Source organism: Rhinopithecus roxellana, chromosome 10 (assembly GCF_007565055.1).
Source record: "Rhinopithecus roxellana isolate Shanxi Qingling chromosome 10, ASM756505v1, whole genome shotgun sequence".
Taxonomy (NCBI): domain Eukaryota; kingdom Metazoa; phylum Chordata; class Mammalia; order Primates; family Cercopithecidae; genus Rhinopithecus; species Rhinopithecus roxellana.
In genome coordinates, this window is record NC_044558.1 from 121587330 (window position 1) to 121601691 (window position 14362).

The following is a 14362-nucleotide window of genomic DNA, read 5'->3' on the forward strand; positions in this document are numbered from 1 at the left end:
CCTGTCCTCTCCAGGTTTGTGCTTAATGTGAGATTAGATCAGCGTCTTACTAGGTTGCTGCAGGAGTAGTTCTGGTTTTGCTATTAAAGAAATGCAAAAACCGCAGTTATTTCTGCACCAACCTAATATTTTTGGACTTCCAGGAGGTGCCACAAGTTGAAGATATAAGAAAGTTTTCAAAAGTTGCAACACCGCCCAAAAGTCTGCATTATAGAAATCACTTGGCCTCATACTATCATGGGTCATTTGGAGGTGCCTCCTATTTAGACCACCAGTGAAGATGGTTCTTATCTTGGTGTCTCGTGGTCTAGTGATTCTTAGTGCTAGTTCTATATATTTAACCTAGAAAACTTTGGGCCCAGTTTTATTCCCTTGTGTCTGATACAGTAGTTTTCTCCTGTTAATCATTAAGAACCTAGTGTGAGTTTGGAATCCTGTCTATCCTAATTTTTAAAATTTAAAATTTCCATGAAACATGTTTGATTTTTAAAGCAATTTTTAATCATAAAAATGGAATACTTCAGTTTCTTGTTCTTTGAGCCAGAAGTCAATTTTTAAGGAGATTTTTCTTCTTTGCCTCAGAATTTTTAAGAACTATGGCGCTGTAAAGTATGGACCTCATTCAGTTTGTCTAATTCAGAAATCAGCATTTGTTATGGAAAAGTGTGAGAGGAAGCTGAGTTACCCAGACTGGGGGAGCGGATGTTATCAGGTAAGCTTATGTTTGTTTTTAGTTATGCCAAATATTGTGTGATTTTATCCCTTTTATGGTTGTATATTTTAAATTATATTTTCACATTTTTATGTAATTAATTTACTGATCACTACTTTATCTTGTTTATGTAAATATTAGTTTAGATGCTTATGTTTTATGAAAATATTGTCATTTCTTTAGAAAAATTGCCTCTTAAAAATATGTATATAATCTCTGTAATGTTACTTCTGGGCATAAATTCTGAGGAAGTAATGGCAAATATGTACTTTTGTTCTTGAGCAAATATTACTTTGTAATGGAAAAAATGTACAATTTTATTTCAAAAGGTCTGAGGACTGCATGGGTTATAAGAATTAGTAAATCAGGCTGGACGTGGTGGCTCACGCCTGTAATCCTAGCGCTTTGGGAAGCTGAGCCAGGAGGATCGCTTGAGCCCAGAATTCGAGACCATACTAGGCAACAAAGTGAGAACCTGTCTCTAAAAAAATAAAGAAAAAAGAATTAATATATCAGTTGCTGATTAATAATAGAGTGTTTTTTCCTTTGTAATTAGAAATCCAAAAAGAGCAAACTACAATTTTTTTTTCTTTTTCTCTTTTTTGAGACAGGGTCTTGCTCTGTCAGCTAGGCTGGAGTGCTGGTGCAGTCATGGCTCACTGTATCCTCCACCTCCTGTGCCCAAGCGACCTCCCTACCTCAGCCTCCTGAGCAGCTGGGACTACAGGTGTGCACAACACACCTGACTACGTTTTTGATTTTTTGTAGAGAAGAGGTCTCACTATGTTGCTTGGGCTAGATTAGAACTTCAGGGCCCAAGCAATCCTCTTTTTTTTTTTTTTTTTTTTGAGACGGAGTCTCACTCTGTCGCCCAGAGTGCAGTGGTGCGATCTCGGCTCACCGCAAGCTGCACGTCCTGGGTTCATGCCATTCTCCTGCCTCAGCCTCCCGAGTAGCTGGGACTACAGGCACCCGCCACCACGCTTGGCTATTTTTCTGTATTTTTAGTAGAGACGGGGTTTCACTGTGTTAGCCAGGATGGTCTCGATCTCCTGACCTCGTGATCCACCCGCCTTGGCCTTCCAGAGTGCTGGGATTGCAGGCGTGAGCCACCGCGCCCGGCCCAAGCAATCCTCTTGCCTTGGCCTCCCAAAGTGCTGGGATTATAGACGGGGGCCTCCATGCCTCGCCTACTGTTTCCTTAATTATCTTATTTGCACATCTGATATTACATGACTACATCACCTTATTCAGAACTTACAAAGATGTAGCCATTCTGTGACTTAGGAGCATCCAACGTTATGAATATTCTGCACCCTACAAATGGGTGTCAGGGAGGAGAGCATAAGCCTGAGAAATGAACAATAAGGCATTCCCGGGCCATTTCAGCTGCAAGAACTAAACGGACTTTTGTAACTGGAAATTTAACTCTTATCATTAAAGTTACTTATCAAAATAACTTTTTGGTTTTTTTTGGTAACTGCTTTTTTTTTTGGTTTGTTTGTTTGTTTGAGACAGGGTTTTGCTCAGTCGCCCAGGCTGGAGACGATGGCGCGATCATGGCTCACTGCAGCCACAAACTCTCAGGCTCAGGCGATTCTTGCACCTCAGCCACCTAAGAAGCTGGGACTACAGGCACAGACCACCACACCCAGCTGATTTTTCTTAGTTTTTGTAGAGACAGGTTTTTGCCATACTACTCAGGCTGGCCTTGAACTCCTGGGTTCATGTGATCCACCTGCCTCAGCCTCCCAAAGTGCTGGGACTACAGACATGAGCCACTTTGCCTCACCTGGTAATAGCTCTGTCAAGATATATTTCACATGCCATACGATTTATGGAAAATTAACTTTTTTTTTTATTTTTTTCTCTTTTGAGACAGGGTCTCACTCTGTCACCCAGGCTGGAGTGCAGTGGTGTGATCTCGGCTCACTGCAAGCTCCGCCTCCCGGGTTCCAGAGATTCTTGTGCCTCAGCCTCCTACACAGCTGGGATCACAGGCATGCACCGCCACACCCAGCTAAGTTTTGTATTTTTAGTACAAAAATTGGCCAGGCTGATCTCAAACTCCTGGCCTAAACTGATCCTCCCGTCTTGGTCTCCCAAAGTGCTGGGATTACAAGCATGAGCCACCATGCTTGGCCGAATATTTCTTTTCTTTCTGTCACAAGATATTCTAAGCTCACTTTGTTCTTTGTCTGCCCCTGACGTGGAATTAACCATTTCTCTAAAGACCTCCAGTTACTTTCAGTGGAGTGTGGTGTTTAGAGACTAAGATCTGGGTGCTGATTACACTGTTCATTGTCATTGATAATAGCAGTTGGGAACTGGGAATACCAGTTCATCAGGCCCTCTTAGTAAGGCAGGAAATATATGTATATGTATCAGGACACTCTCCTGTGACTGTGTGTGTGTAACCATGAGTTTGCATCAGTAAGGTTGGTTTGATTCCATTGGTGTGAGAACTTGTCTGACACCAAAGGATTTATTTTAGTTTTCCACCTTTTCATATTTGTACTTCCTTCACCAACAGTGAGAAATCCAGCTCCTGTAATCTCAGTATGTTTACTCATTTGATCTATCCACATCCTGTCCACTTTCTCCCACTCCCATCACCCTCCTCACCCGGCCAACTCTGCGTGACCTCCCAGTCACATGCCTGCCTCTGCCCCTCCATACAGATCACCTACCTTGCCTCACTTAACGGCTTTACACGTAATTGCTTTTGAGGAAGGGGAAAGGAGAAAGGGAGGGATTGCTGAGCTTTGTTTTCTTAAAATTGTGGCAAAATAGATGTAACACAAAAATTTCCACTATAACTGTTTTTACTTGTACAGTTAAATGGCACTAAATACATTCACGTTGTCGTGCACATCACCACTCTGTGTCTCACAGGTTTTCATGATCCCAAAAACTGAAACTCTGTACTCACTCAGCAATCCCTCCCTGTTCCTCCTTCCTCCCCCAGCCCTGACAGCCTCTATTCTCCGTTCTCTCTCTGTAGATTTGCCTAATCTAGGTAGTCCTTATAAGTAGAATCATACAGTATTTGTCTTCTTGCACTTGACTTCTTTTACTTAGCATGGTGTTGTCAGGACGCATCCATACTGTGGCATGTATCAGAACTGTTTTCCTTTATATGTCTGAATAACACTCCATTGTATGGATCTGTCACGTTTTGAATCAGTTGAGGGACACTTAGGTCGTTTGCATCCACCTCTTGGCTGTTGGGATCTTGCTGCAGTGAACACTGGCTTCCGCGTATCTGTCTGAGTCCCTGTTTTCAGTCTTCTCGGGCGTAGAATTGCTGTATCATATGGCAATTCTATGTTCAGCTTTTCTAGGAACTACCAAACTAGGTTTTAGTTGTTATTGAGGGTTTTTTGGTGTTATTTTGAGGTTTCTTTTTTATTATTATTAATAGACTTTATTTTTTAGAACAATTTTAGGTTCACAGCAAATTTGAGCAGAAGGTACAGAGAGTTTCCAAATTCCCCTGCTCCACACACACGTGGCCTCCCACACCGTCAGCATCCTGTACCACAGAGGTATTTTTGGTGCAATCGATGAACCCAGATCATCATCCAAAGTCCATATTCACATTAGGTTCACTCCGGGTGTTTTATGTTCTTGGGCTTTGACACCTGTAGGATATGCGTCCATAAGATGATGAGTTGTTGAAATGGGCTTTGTTGTAAGTTACAGATTGGCTGTCTGTGGCTAAATAATTGCTGAGACGAACATAAATAAGAATAAGTGAAATAAAAAGTGGGATGAAATGCTTCAGGTGCAAGTTCAAAGGGGACTGTGTTACCTCTGTACAAAAGACACCTTGAGGTGCGTGTTTTCTTGTCAACCTTTTGTGTTCTTAGCACGTTTTTCCCAATGAAACTGAGGTCCTGGGCCTTACCACATCACCGTTTGTGCTGACGGCACCTTTTAATATAAATTTTTAAGTAATTTATATATTTATTAAATGAGTCAGCAATTCACATGGTGAAAAATTCAAAAGATGCAAAAGAATGTACAGGAAAAGCCTTTTTCCCAGCCCTGTCTTTCAGTCACTCATTTCTCCCTTCAGAGGGAATTAACATTACCAGTTTCTTGTATCCTTCTAAAGATAAACTCTGTGCAGGCACAAATTTATATTTTTGTTTCATTTTTTACACCAATAGTATCAAGTTACACATACTGTTCTGTGATGTGTATTAAAGAGCCATTCTTAGTATCATCTTATATCATTCTAGCCCCATGTCTGAACTGACTGTGGATGTCACAAGTACATTTGGTTGCAGTTTGATCACTCTGAATTCAGATCATCCAAAATCCAGTTTATGAGCCCTCTCTCAACAACTCTGCATTTCAGCTGTGTTGCTTCCAGCACTGGTCCCAGTCTCTCTGATTAGAAACCAGAATGATTGTTTTCTACTCTCTGTTCTGTAAGGACGGATCAATACAGACTAAGTCTTTAGATTACTCCCCTATTGAAATCTCTTATATCTATTTTATTTTAGTTTTACCTTCATAGTTCAAGCCATTGTCACTTCACAGTTTCCTAACGAATTTCCCTCCTCTCATCTTACTTCCATGACCACATTGATCCTTTTTAAATTTTAGTTTTGATCAAACTTATGCATGCAAGTAGTTTGAAACTAATATGTTGTCTGCTTCCAAAAAACTACAGCCTCAGGCCAGGCACTGTGACTCATGCTTGTAATCCCAGCCCTTTGGGTCCAGCTGAGGTTAACACTTGAGTTCGGCAGTTCTAGACCAGCCTGGGCAACATGATGAAACCCTCTCTCTACTAAAAATACAAAAATTAGCCAGGCGTGGTGGCCGCATGCCTGTAATCCCAGCTATTCAGGCAGCCAAGGCATGAGAATCTCTTGAACCTGGGAGACGGAGGTTGCAGTGAGCCGAGATTGCAACACTGCACTCCAGCCTGGGCAATGGAGTGAGACTACATCTCAAAAACAAACAAACAAACAAACAAACAAACAAAACACACAAAAAACTAGAGCTTCTGTTATTACTTCCCTAACATTTATTACTTCTTCCCAGAGTCTTCACTTTCAATTCTTAGTTGTTGTTTTGTTGGGGGTGGAGGAGTCAGGGGAGACTTACTATTTGCTTTCTTATTTTTTTTTATTATTATTACTTTTTTTGAGATGGAGTCTTGCTCTGTTGCCCAGGCTGAAATGCAGGTGGCAGAATCCCTTGGCTCACTACAACCTCCGCTTCCCAGGTTCAAGTGATTCTCCTGCCTCAGCTCCCAAGTAGCTGGGATTATAGGCACCTGCCACCATGCCTAGCTAGTTTTTTTATTTTTAGTAGAGACAGGGTTTCACCATGTTGGCCAGGCTGGTCTCGAAATCCTGACCTCAAGTGATCCACTTGCTCCGGCCTCCCAAAGTGCTGGGATTACAGGCGTGAGCCACTGCACCTGGCCTGCTTTTTTATTTTTAAAAAGCTTATATTATTCTTTCATGAGGTTTGAATTTCAGATGTTAGCTGTTGACTTTAGAAAATAAGAATTTAATTGGTTCACCTCCTCCTCTTGCTGTGTTCACTTCCTATTTCCCCATCATATACTTCTTGTTTCCCCTTCCCCCAGTGATGATTATGGATCAATGTGTATTCACTGTTTACGTTACCATGACTGCAAACGTGGCACCTGGTAGCATGCAATGATTACTTCCCTGTTCTCCCCAGTATTTCATTTTCTCTGGATTTAATATCTTGTTTTTTCATGAAATCAGTTTTCTTTGTATTTAGCACTAATTTAACTCTAAGCTGTTCTCCCAGGTGGGCTCATCTTTCAGTACAAGCAGATGCCTGAGGTGTTCGATCCATTTTATCTGGGGAAATCTCTTCTGAGCATTTCTGGCCTGTGCTCGTCTCGACGATGTAATCCTATGTTGGCAGCACAGCTGGCGTCTTGGGATCTCGAGTCAGGGTCATCCTGGAGGTCCCTCTGGGATCTCACATCAGGGTCATCCTGGAGGTCCCTCTGGGATCTCACTTTAGTGTCATCCTGGAAGTTCTCTGGTCCCTCTGTCTCTCTCATATTGGATCTCCTACTTCGTGGATTTTGTGTCATATTCTTTTTTGGATTTCTTTTTAATTTTAATGGAACATATCTTCTAGTGGAGATTTGAGGAGTATGTGACAGAGAACAGCGTTGAGACTTGCATGTCTGAAAGCATCACTGTTCTACTGTGACACCTGCTGATAGCGTGGGAAGGTGGGACTTCACCTGCTTCACCTCTGCCCTCAGGGTCTTCAGCTAGGCCTGAGAATGAAGTAGACATAAGCCCGATGAACAGGAGGAAAACATACACATTTATTTAATCTAAGTTTTACATGACACAGGAGCCCGCGTGAGTAAATGAAAACTCAAAGAAGTGGTAAAACCTATATACTTTTATACTACATTGAACAAAGGGAGACAGTTATGGAAAAGTAAAATGTAGGGGGAGGCTAAAGAAAACTAAGAATTATTTTAAGAAGGTCTGTTTGTACCAAATTCTCTGGCTTTGACTCCCTGTATTGGTGATAAGAAGGTTTCTTTTCTGGAAAAGGAAGGACCTTATTCATGTGCGAGTTTTATGTCCTGCTTTCAGGAGGAAAGGGGGAGGTCAGGACAGTGTTGTTAGGTCTGCTGTGTTTAAGTCCCTTTAGCTGGAAACCTTTGTGCCAAAATAGCATATTTTGGAGTGGTGTGTTCTGCCATCCTTCAATAGCTTGGGTGGGTGTAGCTTTCTTTTTGAAAATTATTTTCCTAATGAATGATTGGATGCAGGAAAAAAAAAGAAAGAAAATTATTTTCCATCAGAATTGTGAGAGCATTTTTCCTTTGTATGCTAAGTCTAAATGTCATTCTGAGTTTTGATTGCCAGAATCGTCCTTCTTTCTTCTCTGGAACCTGGTAAATTCTTAATTTTAGCTTCGCATACCACATCCCCACCTGCCACAAGCCCCAGTATTCCAAAATTTAATGGGTTGATTCTATTTTTGGTGATCATTAACAGCCTGTTCATATTCAAGAAGTGACTGGGGCCTGTCACAGTGGCTCACGCCTGTAATCCCAGCACTTTGGGAGGCCGAGACGGGCGGATCACCTGAGGTCAGGAGTTTGAAAGCAGCCTGGCCAACATGGTGAAACCCCTCCTCTACTGAAAACACAAAAATTAGCCTGGTGTGGTGGTGGGCGCCTGTAATCCCAGCTACACAGGAAAAAAAAAAAGAAAACAGAAAAGAGAAGTGGCTGGCAGCCAGTTTGGAAGCTCTGAGCACACACAGGGCTTGCTGACTGTGGGCTTCACTATAGGGCTCCTTCCTTCCAAAACGTTTAATATCTGTGTCTTGAGGGGTTTCCCTTTTGACTGGTCAGATTTGTCAGAAACTACCAGTCTCCTGCCTGAAGTTTATATGCTGTGAGAGTTCAAGGAAGTAAGTCAATTTCAAATGCTAAGTAGTCTCAATATTTAACCTGTAAACTTAAGAGTCCTTATTTTCGTGATGGCAGCCCAGCTCTCACTTGTACTTAGTTTCCCCCAGAACAGAGAAACTCTGTTTTATCCTTTCCAAAAAATAAATCTCTATGGTTCTGCAGAATACAAGAAGCCTAGAGCTGGCATGGGCTTCTGGTGATGTTTCAGGAAGCCTACAATCATGGCAGAATGCAAAATGGGAGCAGGCATATCACATAGAGAGGGAACGAGAGAGGAGGGAGGTCCCGATCTCTTGAACAAGCAGATCTCCAGGGAATTTATTCCCATGGGGAGGGCACCAAGCTATTCATGAGGGATCCATCCCCATGACGCTAACACCTCCCACTAGTCCCCACCTCCAACACTGGGAATCACATCTCAGCAGAAGATTGGAGTGGACAAATATCCAAACTATATCAGCTGGGTTCAGAACAAACAGTGGTCCAGGTGAGGAGGAGGAATGCTGGGGTCTGTTTCTGAAATAGACTTTTATCTAATCCTTTTCATTGTAGCTCTTACTTCTTGTTACCGGGTGCTGGTGTGGCAGTCCTGAGCCTTCTTTGTGTTCTGCAAATCAGTTTCTTCCTGGCTCTTCCTGCTGCTGGATTTTGACTCAGCTTTCCTGAGTCTATTATGTCTGCTACTACTTGTACATCTACCCTCCTGCCCACACTTAATTCCCAGAATTCCACAATGAGAATACTTCAACTTCAGCAAGGGAGTTTTCCTCTTGTCCTATCAACACTCTCATATAATTCTCATCTCTAAGCCATGTGCATTCTGCTTCCCAGCCTGTAATATCTGCCCTACGGTGATCCATGATCCAAATCCTGGGTACATCCTCAGGATACAAATGCTTTCTTCCATGAAACTTTCTAATATTTGTTCTTGTTTCTACCATTTATTGACTCTTGATCATAAAATAGTCTGGTACTGTTCAGTTTTTGCTTTTTCTTCTAATTTCAAAATACTGTTAGTATTTTATTAAAAATTATTATTTTTATTATTATTATTATTTTTGAGACGGAGTCTCACTCTGTCACCGAGGCTGGAGTGCAGTGATGGGATCTCAGCTTTGCCTCCTGTGTTCAAGTGATTTTATGCCTCAGCCACTCGAGTAGCTGGGACTACAGGCGCCCACCATTAGACCTGGCTAATTTTTGTGTTTTTAGTAGAGATGGGGTTTCACCAGGTTGGCCAGGCTGGTCTCACACTCCTGACCTCAGGTGATCCGCCTACCTTGGTGTCCCACAGTGCTGGGATTACAGGCATGAACCACGGGGCCCAGCTGAAAAAAAAAATTGTATCCTACTCATCTTTCCTCAATTGAAACTGCTAGAGGGCAGGCACTGTATCATGTACTCTTTTAGTATCCTTTTCAGCACCAAGCACAGTGCTCAACCGAGTCTCACTTTAAAGAATAATGACGTTGCACTGTAGCTGTGTTGATGCTTACTTGATGTGAATCACTGAAAGACAGACTTATAGAAGAGGTCACACTTCATTGTTTGTTTTTGTGGAAAACAAATTTTCAAAAGAGTGATATATTTCAACTTAACTGATGATAGAATTATTTCAAAATGACTTCAAATATACTTTTGAACTCTTCTTTTTTTTTTTTTTTTTGAGACGGAGTCTCGCTCTGTCACCCAGGCTGGAGTGCAGTGGCCGGATCTCAGCTCACTGCAAGCTCCGCCTCCTGGGTTTACGCCATTCTCCTGCCTCAGCCACCCGAGTAGCTAGGACTACAGGCGCCGCCACCTCGCCCGGCTAGTATTTTTGTATTTTTTAGTAGAGACGGGGTTTCACCGTGTTAGCCAGGATGGTCTCGATCTTCTGACCTCGTGATCCGCCCGTCTCGGCCTCCCAAAGTGCTGGGATTACAGGCTTGAGCCACTGTGCCCAGCTTGAACTTTTCTTTTGAAATTATCTTTAGAAGTAGTTTGTCACCTAAGGAAATCAATCTTAGTAATTTTGTGTCACACCTTGTATTAACCAGTTTAGTCAACTACTTTTACTGGACATGTTTCTGGGCAACTTTGGGCTATTTCCAAAAATTGTATCTACTTGTCATGTAAAAATTTGCTACCATCAGACAGGTTCAGAAGCAGGCACTGACTTTGAAGATACTTCCAAGAGAGAAGTTTCAGAAATATTTAAAGGGAAGTAGCATAATTGAATGTGAAGTCTTTGTAGAAAACAACTTTGAGGGTTTTTTTTAAATAGTTAAATTTTTGGCTGGGTGCAGTCACTCATGCCTGAAATCCCAGCACTTTGGGAGGCCAGGGTGGATGGATAACTCGAGTCTAGGAGTTTGAGACCAGCCTGGGCAACATGACAAAACCCAAACCCCATTTCTACAAGAAAATACAAAAATCAGCCCGGCATAGTGGCACATGCCTGTGGTCCCAGCTACTCAGGAGGCTGAGGTGGGGGATCACCTGAGCCCGAGGTAGTCAAAGCTGCAGTGAGCCAAAATCACCACTGTATTCCAGCCTGGGCAACAGAGTGAGACCTGTCTCAAAAAAAAAAACTCTGTGTGTGTAAAAACTCTGTGTGTGTGCCCCCTTGTAATTTTTTGGAAAAGTGTCCATAGCTTCCATCAGATTCTTTAAAAGGTGCTAGATTCAAAGTTTAAGAACTCCTGCCACACAGAGTGTAATTATTTTAGGACCTTAATAACTTAACCCTCTTTTTTTTTTGAGAAGGAGTCTTACTCTGTTGCCAGGCTGGAGTGCAGTGGCGCGATCTCAGCTCACTGCAATGTCTGCCTCCCAGGATCAAGTGATTCTCCTGCCTAAGCCTCCTGAGTAGCTGAGACTACAGGTGCCCGCCACCACACCCAGCTAATTTTTGTATTTTTAGTAGAGACAGGGTTTCACCATGTTGGCCAGGATGGTCTCGATCTCTTGACCTCATGATCTGCTTGCATCAACCTCCCAAAGTGTGGGATTGCATGTGTGAGCCACCGCGCCTGGCCAACTTAACTCTTTATATGAGGTTAAAGATATGCCCACACTGTAAATTGTGCTTTATTGCCAATGTTTTTTGTAAATTTTAATGTATTTTCCTGTAGTTGAAGGAGAAATCTCTTAGAATCTTACTGACCTGATATTTATTATTTTTATATATTTTTTCCTGTTTGAAGGTTTCTTGTTCTCCTCAAGGTCTGAAAGTTTGGGTCCAAGATACTTCATATTTGTGTAGTCGGGCTGGGCAGGTCCTCCCCATCAGTATCCAGATGAATGGCTGGATTCATGATGGAAACCTGCTCTGCCCATCGTGTTGGGACTTCTGTGAGCTCTGTCCTCCAGAAACAGATCCTCCAGCTACTAACTTGACCCGAGCTCTGCCACTGGGTGAGTGCTCTCTATGGTTGGAACAAAGAAGGAAAAGTAAAGGGGCAAACTTCTCTTATAAAATGTTGGCATCCCTTCATGGAAGCTCTAAAACAAGTTGAGTTTCTTCCCTTCTGATTGCATTTTTTATGGGAAAATCCTCCTTCCCACCATTATTAGAAATCTAAGATAGGTCAACTTGACACTTGTGAGTAAGAGCAAGGCTTTCTGGTGAAGAACCTCTGAGTTGCACAAAATTATTCATCAAAGACCACAAAAAGTGAACGTTGTATCCATTCATTTGGAAATTAAGGGTAAACAAAATGCTGCTCATTAAATACAAAAAGTGATTAAATATATTTTAGTCGTATCATAATCAGCTGAAGTGAAAGTGAGGGAAAGATCTGGAAAAGATACTCAAAAAAGGAATTGGCATACCCACAAAGAGGAGAAAAATGCAAGGAGGCACAAATAACACACATGTAAAATGAGACAAAAAGACAGGGCTGGCAAAGACCGGGGGTTCACTGAGGAATAGGGCCATGTGCTCGTTCTGAGATTCCAGAGAATGGAACTGGCACCAAGAGATTGAAGCTGTGAGGAGACAGATGCCAATTAAACCCTTTAGAAGCAGGAGGTGAATGCAGAAGACACCCTTGAGAAGAATGCATTCCCCTTGAAATTGACGGTGTTCCAACTGAGGCTGAGAATGCATTGCTGAGAGTATAAAAGCAGGATTCATGAATTCACAATTAAAGTTGTGATTTAAATGACCTATGAGATTTTTATGGCAGTTTGACATTTCAGATTATGAACAATAAAAATCTTATGCAGTGTTGGCCGGGCACGGTGGCTCACGCCTGTAATCCCAGCACTTTGGGAAGCTGAGGTAGGCGGATCACGAGGTTGACACCATACTGGCTAACACGATGAAACCCCATCTCTACTAAAAAAAAAATACAAAAAATTAGCCAGGCATAGTGTTGGGCGCCTGTAGTCCCAGCTACTTGGGAGGCTGAGGTAGAAGAATCACTTGAACCCAGGAGGCGGAGCCAAGATCACACCACTGCACTCCAGCCTGGGCAATAGAATGAGACTTTATCTCAAAATGAATAAATAAATAAAAGCTCATTTTTTTTGTTTAAAATATTTAAAAGGACAACTCATCCTAAAATAAGGTCAGGTTGGCCTCATCTCCCTACTGCTATAAAAATGTTTCCATTATGAGAACTGTTTTTACCTATGGGGACACATCATGGCTGAATTAAAATATACCTCTAGTGTCCCAAATCTGTAGACTCTTCTGCTGTTTCAAAACAAGTCAGATTGATTGGTGATATGAATGGATAGGTAGATATTTAGAAACACGGGACCACATGTCCTGGTCTGGCTGAGACCATCCATATGCCTGTTGTCATTATTAAGAGTCCTCTCCCTTGCATCCTCGCAGTCCGTCTGCCTGTTGTCACTATTAAGAGTCCTCTCCCTTGCATGTTCGCGGTCCGTCTGCCTGTTGTCATTATTAAGAGTCCTCTTGCATCCTTGCAGTCCGTCTGTCTGTCGTCGTTAATAGCCCTCTCCCTTGCATGCTCGCAGTCCGTCTGTCTGTTGTCATTATTAATAGTCCTCTCCCTTGCATTCAAAAAATGTGCTAGTTTCGGTTGATAAATTATATGGTCAGCCTACTTAGAAGGCACAAAGAAAAAATAAAAGAAGAAAGTTCTTCACCCCATCTCAGAATAACCAAGATATTAATTTACTTTCCTGTGTATTATCTTTAGCTTTGCTGGGTTACTACCCCAAGGCAATTTTTTTTGGATACCGTTTGTTACCCTTGGCATACTGGACACATCATTTCTTTCTCCATATATATTTTTCCTCCATTAAAAAAGAAACAAAAACTTTTTTATACCTGGGTTTCACTCTTGATTTAGCTCTCAAGGTGGTCCTTGTTTACCTTTTAATAATCACTGCTATTCATCTGTCAATATTTAATCAGTATGATTTATCCCAAAAATGTTTATAGAAAGTCAGCTTTTTGTTTTCAACTCTAGATCTTTGCTCCTGTTCCTCAAGCCTGGTGGTCACCCTCTGGCTTCTGCTAGGCAATCTGTTTCCTCTACTGGCTGGATTTCTTCTGTGTGTATGGCATTAGGAATGGAAAAGTGGATCTTCAAGATATCCTTTTATGTTATGTTCATGTGAACAAAGCACAAAGTTTGAGCGAGTGCCAGCCTATGCAGATGGCAGAAGTGGCATTCCTGGCTTTGACTTGGAAGAGTTGACGACCATCAGACCTTAAAGCAGAACTTCACAGCTGCCTGTCCTCATCAGCAACCCAGCCACCTTCATCAGCAACCCAGCCACCTTCATCAGCAACCCAGCCACCTTCATCAGCAACCCAACCACATTCATCAGCAACCCAACCACGTTCATCAGCAACCCAGCCACCTTCATCAGCAACCCAGCCACCTTCATCAGCAACCCAACCACATTCATCAGCAACCCAGCCACCTTCATCAGCAACCCAGCCACCTTCATCAGCAACCCAACCACATTCATCAGCAACCCAACCACATTCATCAGCAACCCAGCTACCTTGATCAGCAACCCAGCCACCTTCATCAGCAACCCAGCTACCTTCATCAGCAACCCAACCACCTCATCTTGGAGAAGGAAAAGGAACTGCAAGTCACCAAGTCTCTTCATTTTTCAGGATTTGTAATCTTCCTAAAGTTTTCCTTTGAAAAAAGGATAATGGGTGGAATTTTCAGAGTGATTACATACCTCAACATTTTTATTAACATATAACAGTGGGA

General features: G+C 42.2%; 1 protein-coding gene across 1 annotated transcript; it reads left to right on the forward strand.

The window, feature by feature from the left end:
* Positions 1-625: 625 nt before the first annotated feature.
* Positions 626-13771, forward strand: LOC115899890 (leishmanolysin-like peptidase). Its single transcript, XM_030938347.1, has 3 exons — positions 626-712; positions 11354-11564; positions 13598-13771. Exons 1-3 carry the CDS (start codon positions 656-658, stop codon positions 13696-13698), a joined length of 369 nt encoding a protein of 122 aa, XP_030794207.1. The 5' UTR covers positions 626-655; the 3' UTR covers positions 13699-13771.
* Positions 13772-14362: the final 591 nt, after the last annotated feature.

Coding starts and splice junctions, on each gene's coding strand:
- LOC115899890 (XM_030938347.1), top strand. CDS start 656: ATGGAAAAGTGTGAGAGGAAGCTGAGTTACCCAGACTGGGGGAGCGGA. Junction 713..11,353: donor GGGGGAGCGGATGTTATCAG/GTAAGCTTATGT, acceptor TCCTGTTTGAAG/GTTTCTTGTTCTCCTCAAGG. Junction 11,565..13,597: donor GACCCGAGCTCTGCCACTGG/GTGAGTGCTCTC, acceptor TTTCAACTCTAG/ATCTTTGCTCCTGTTCCTCA.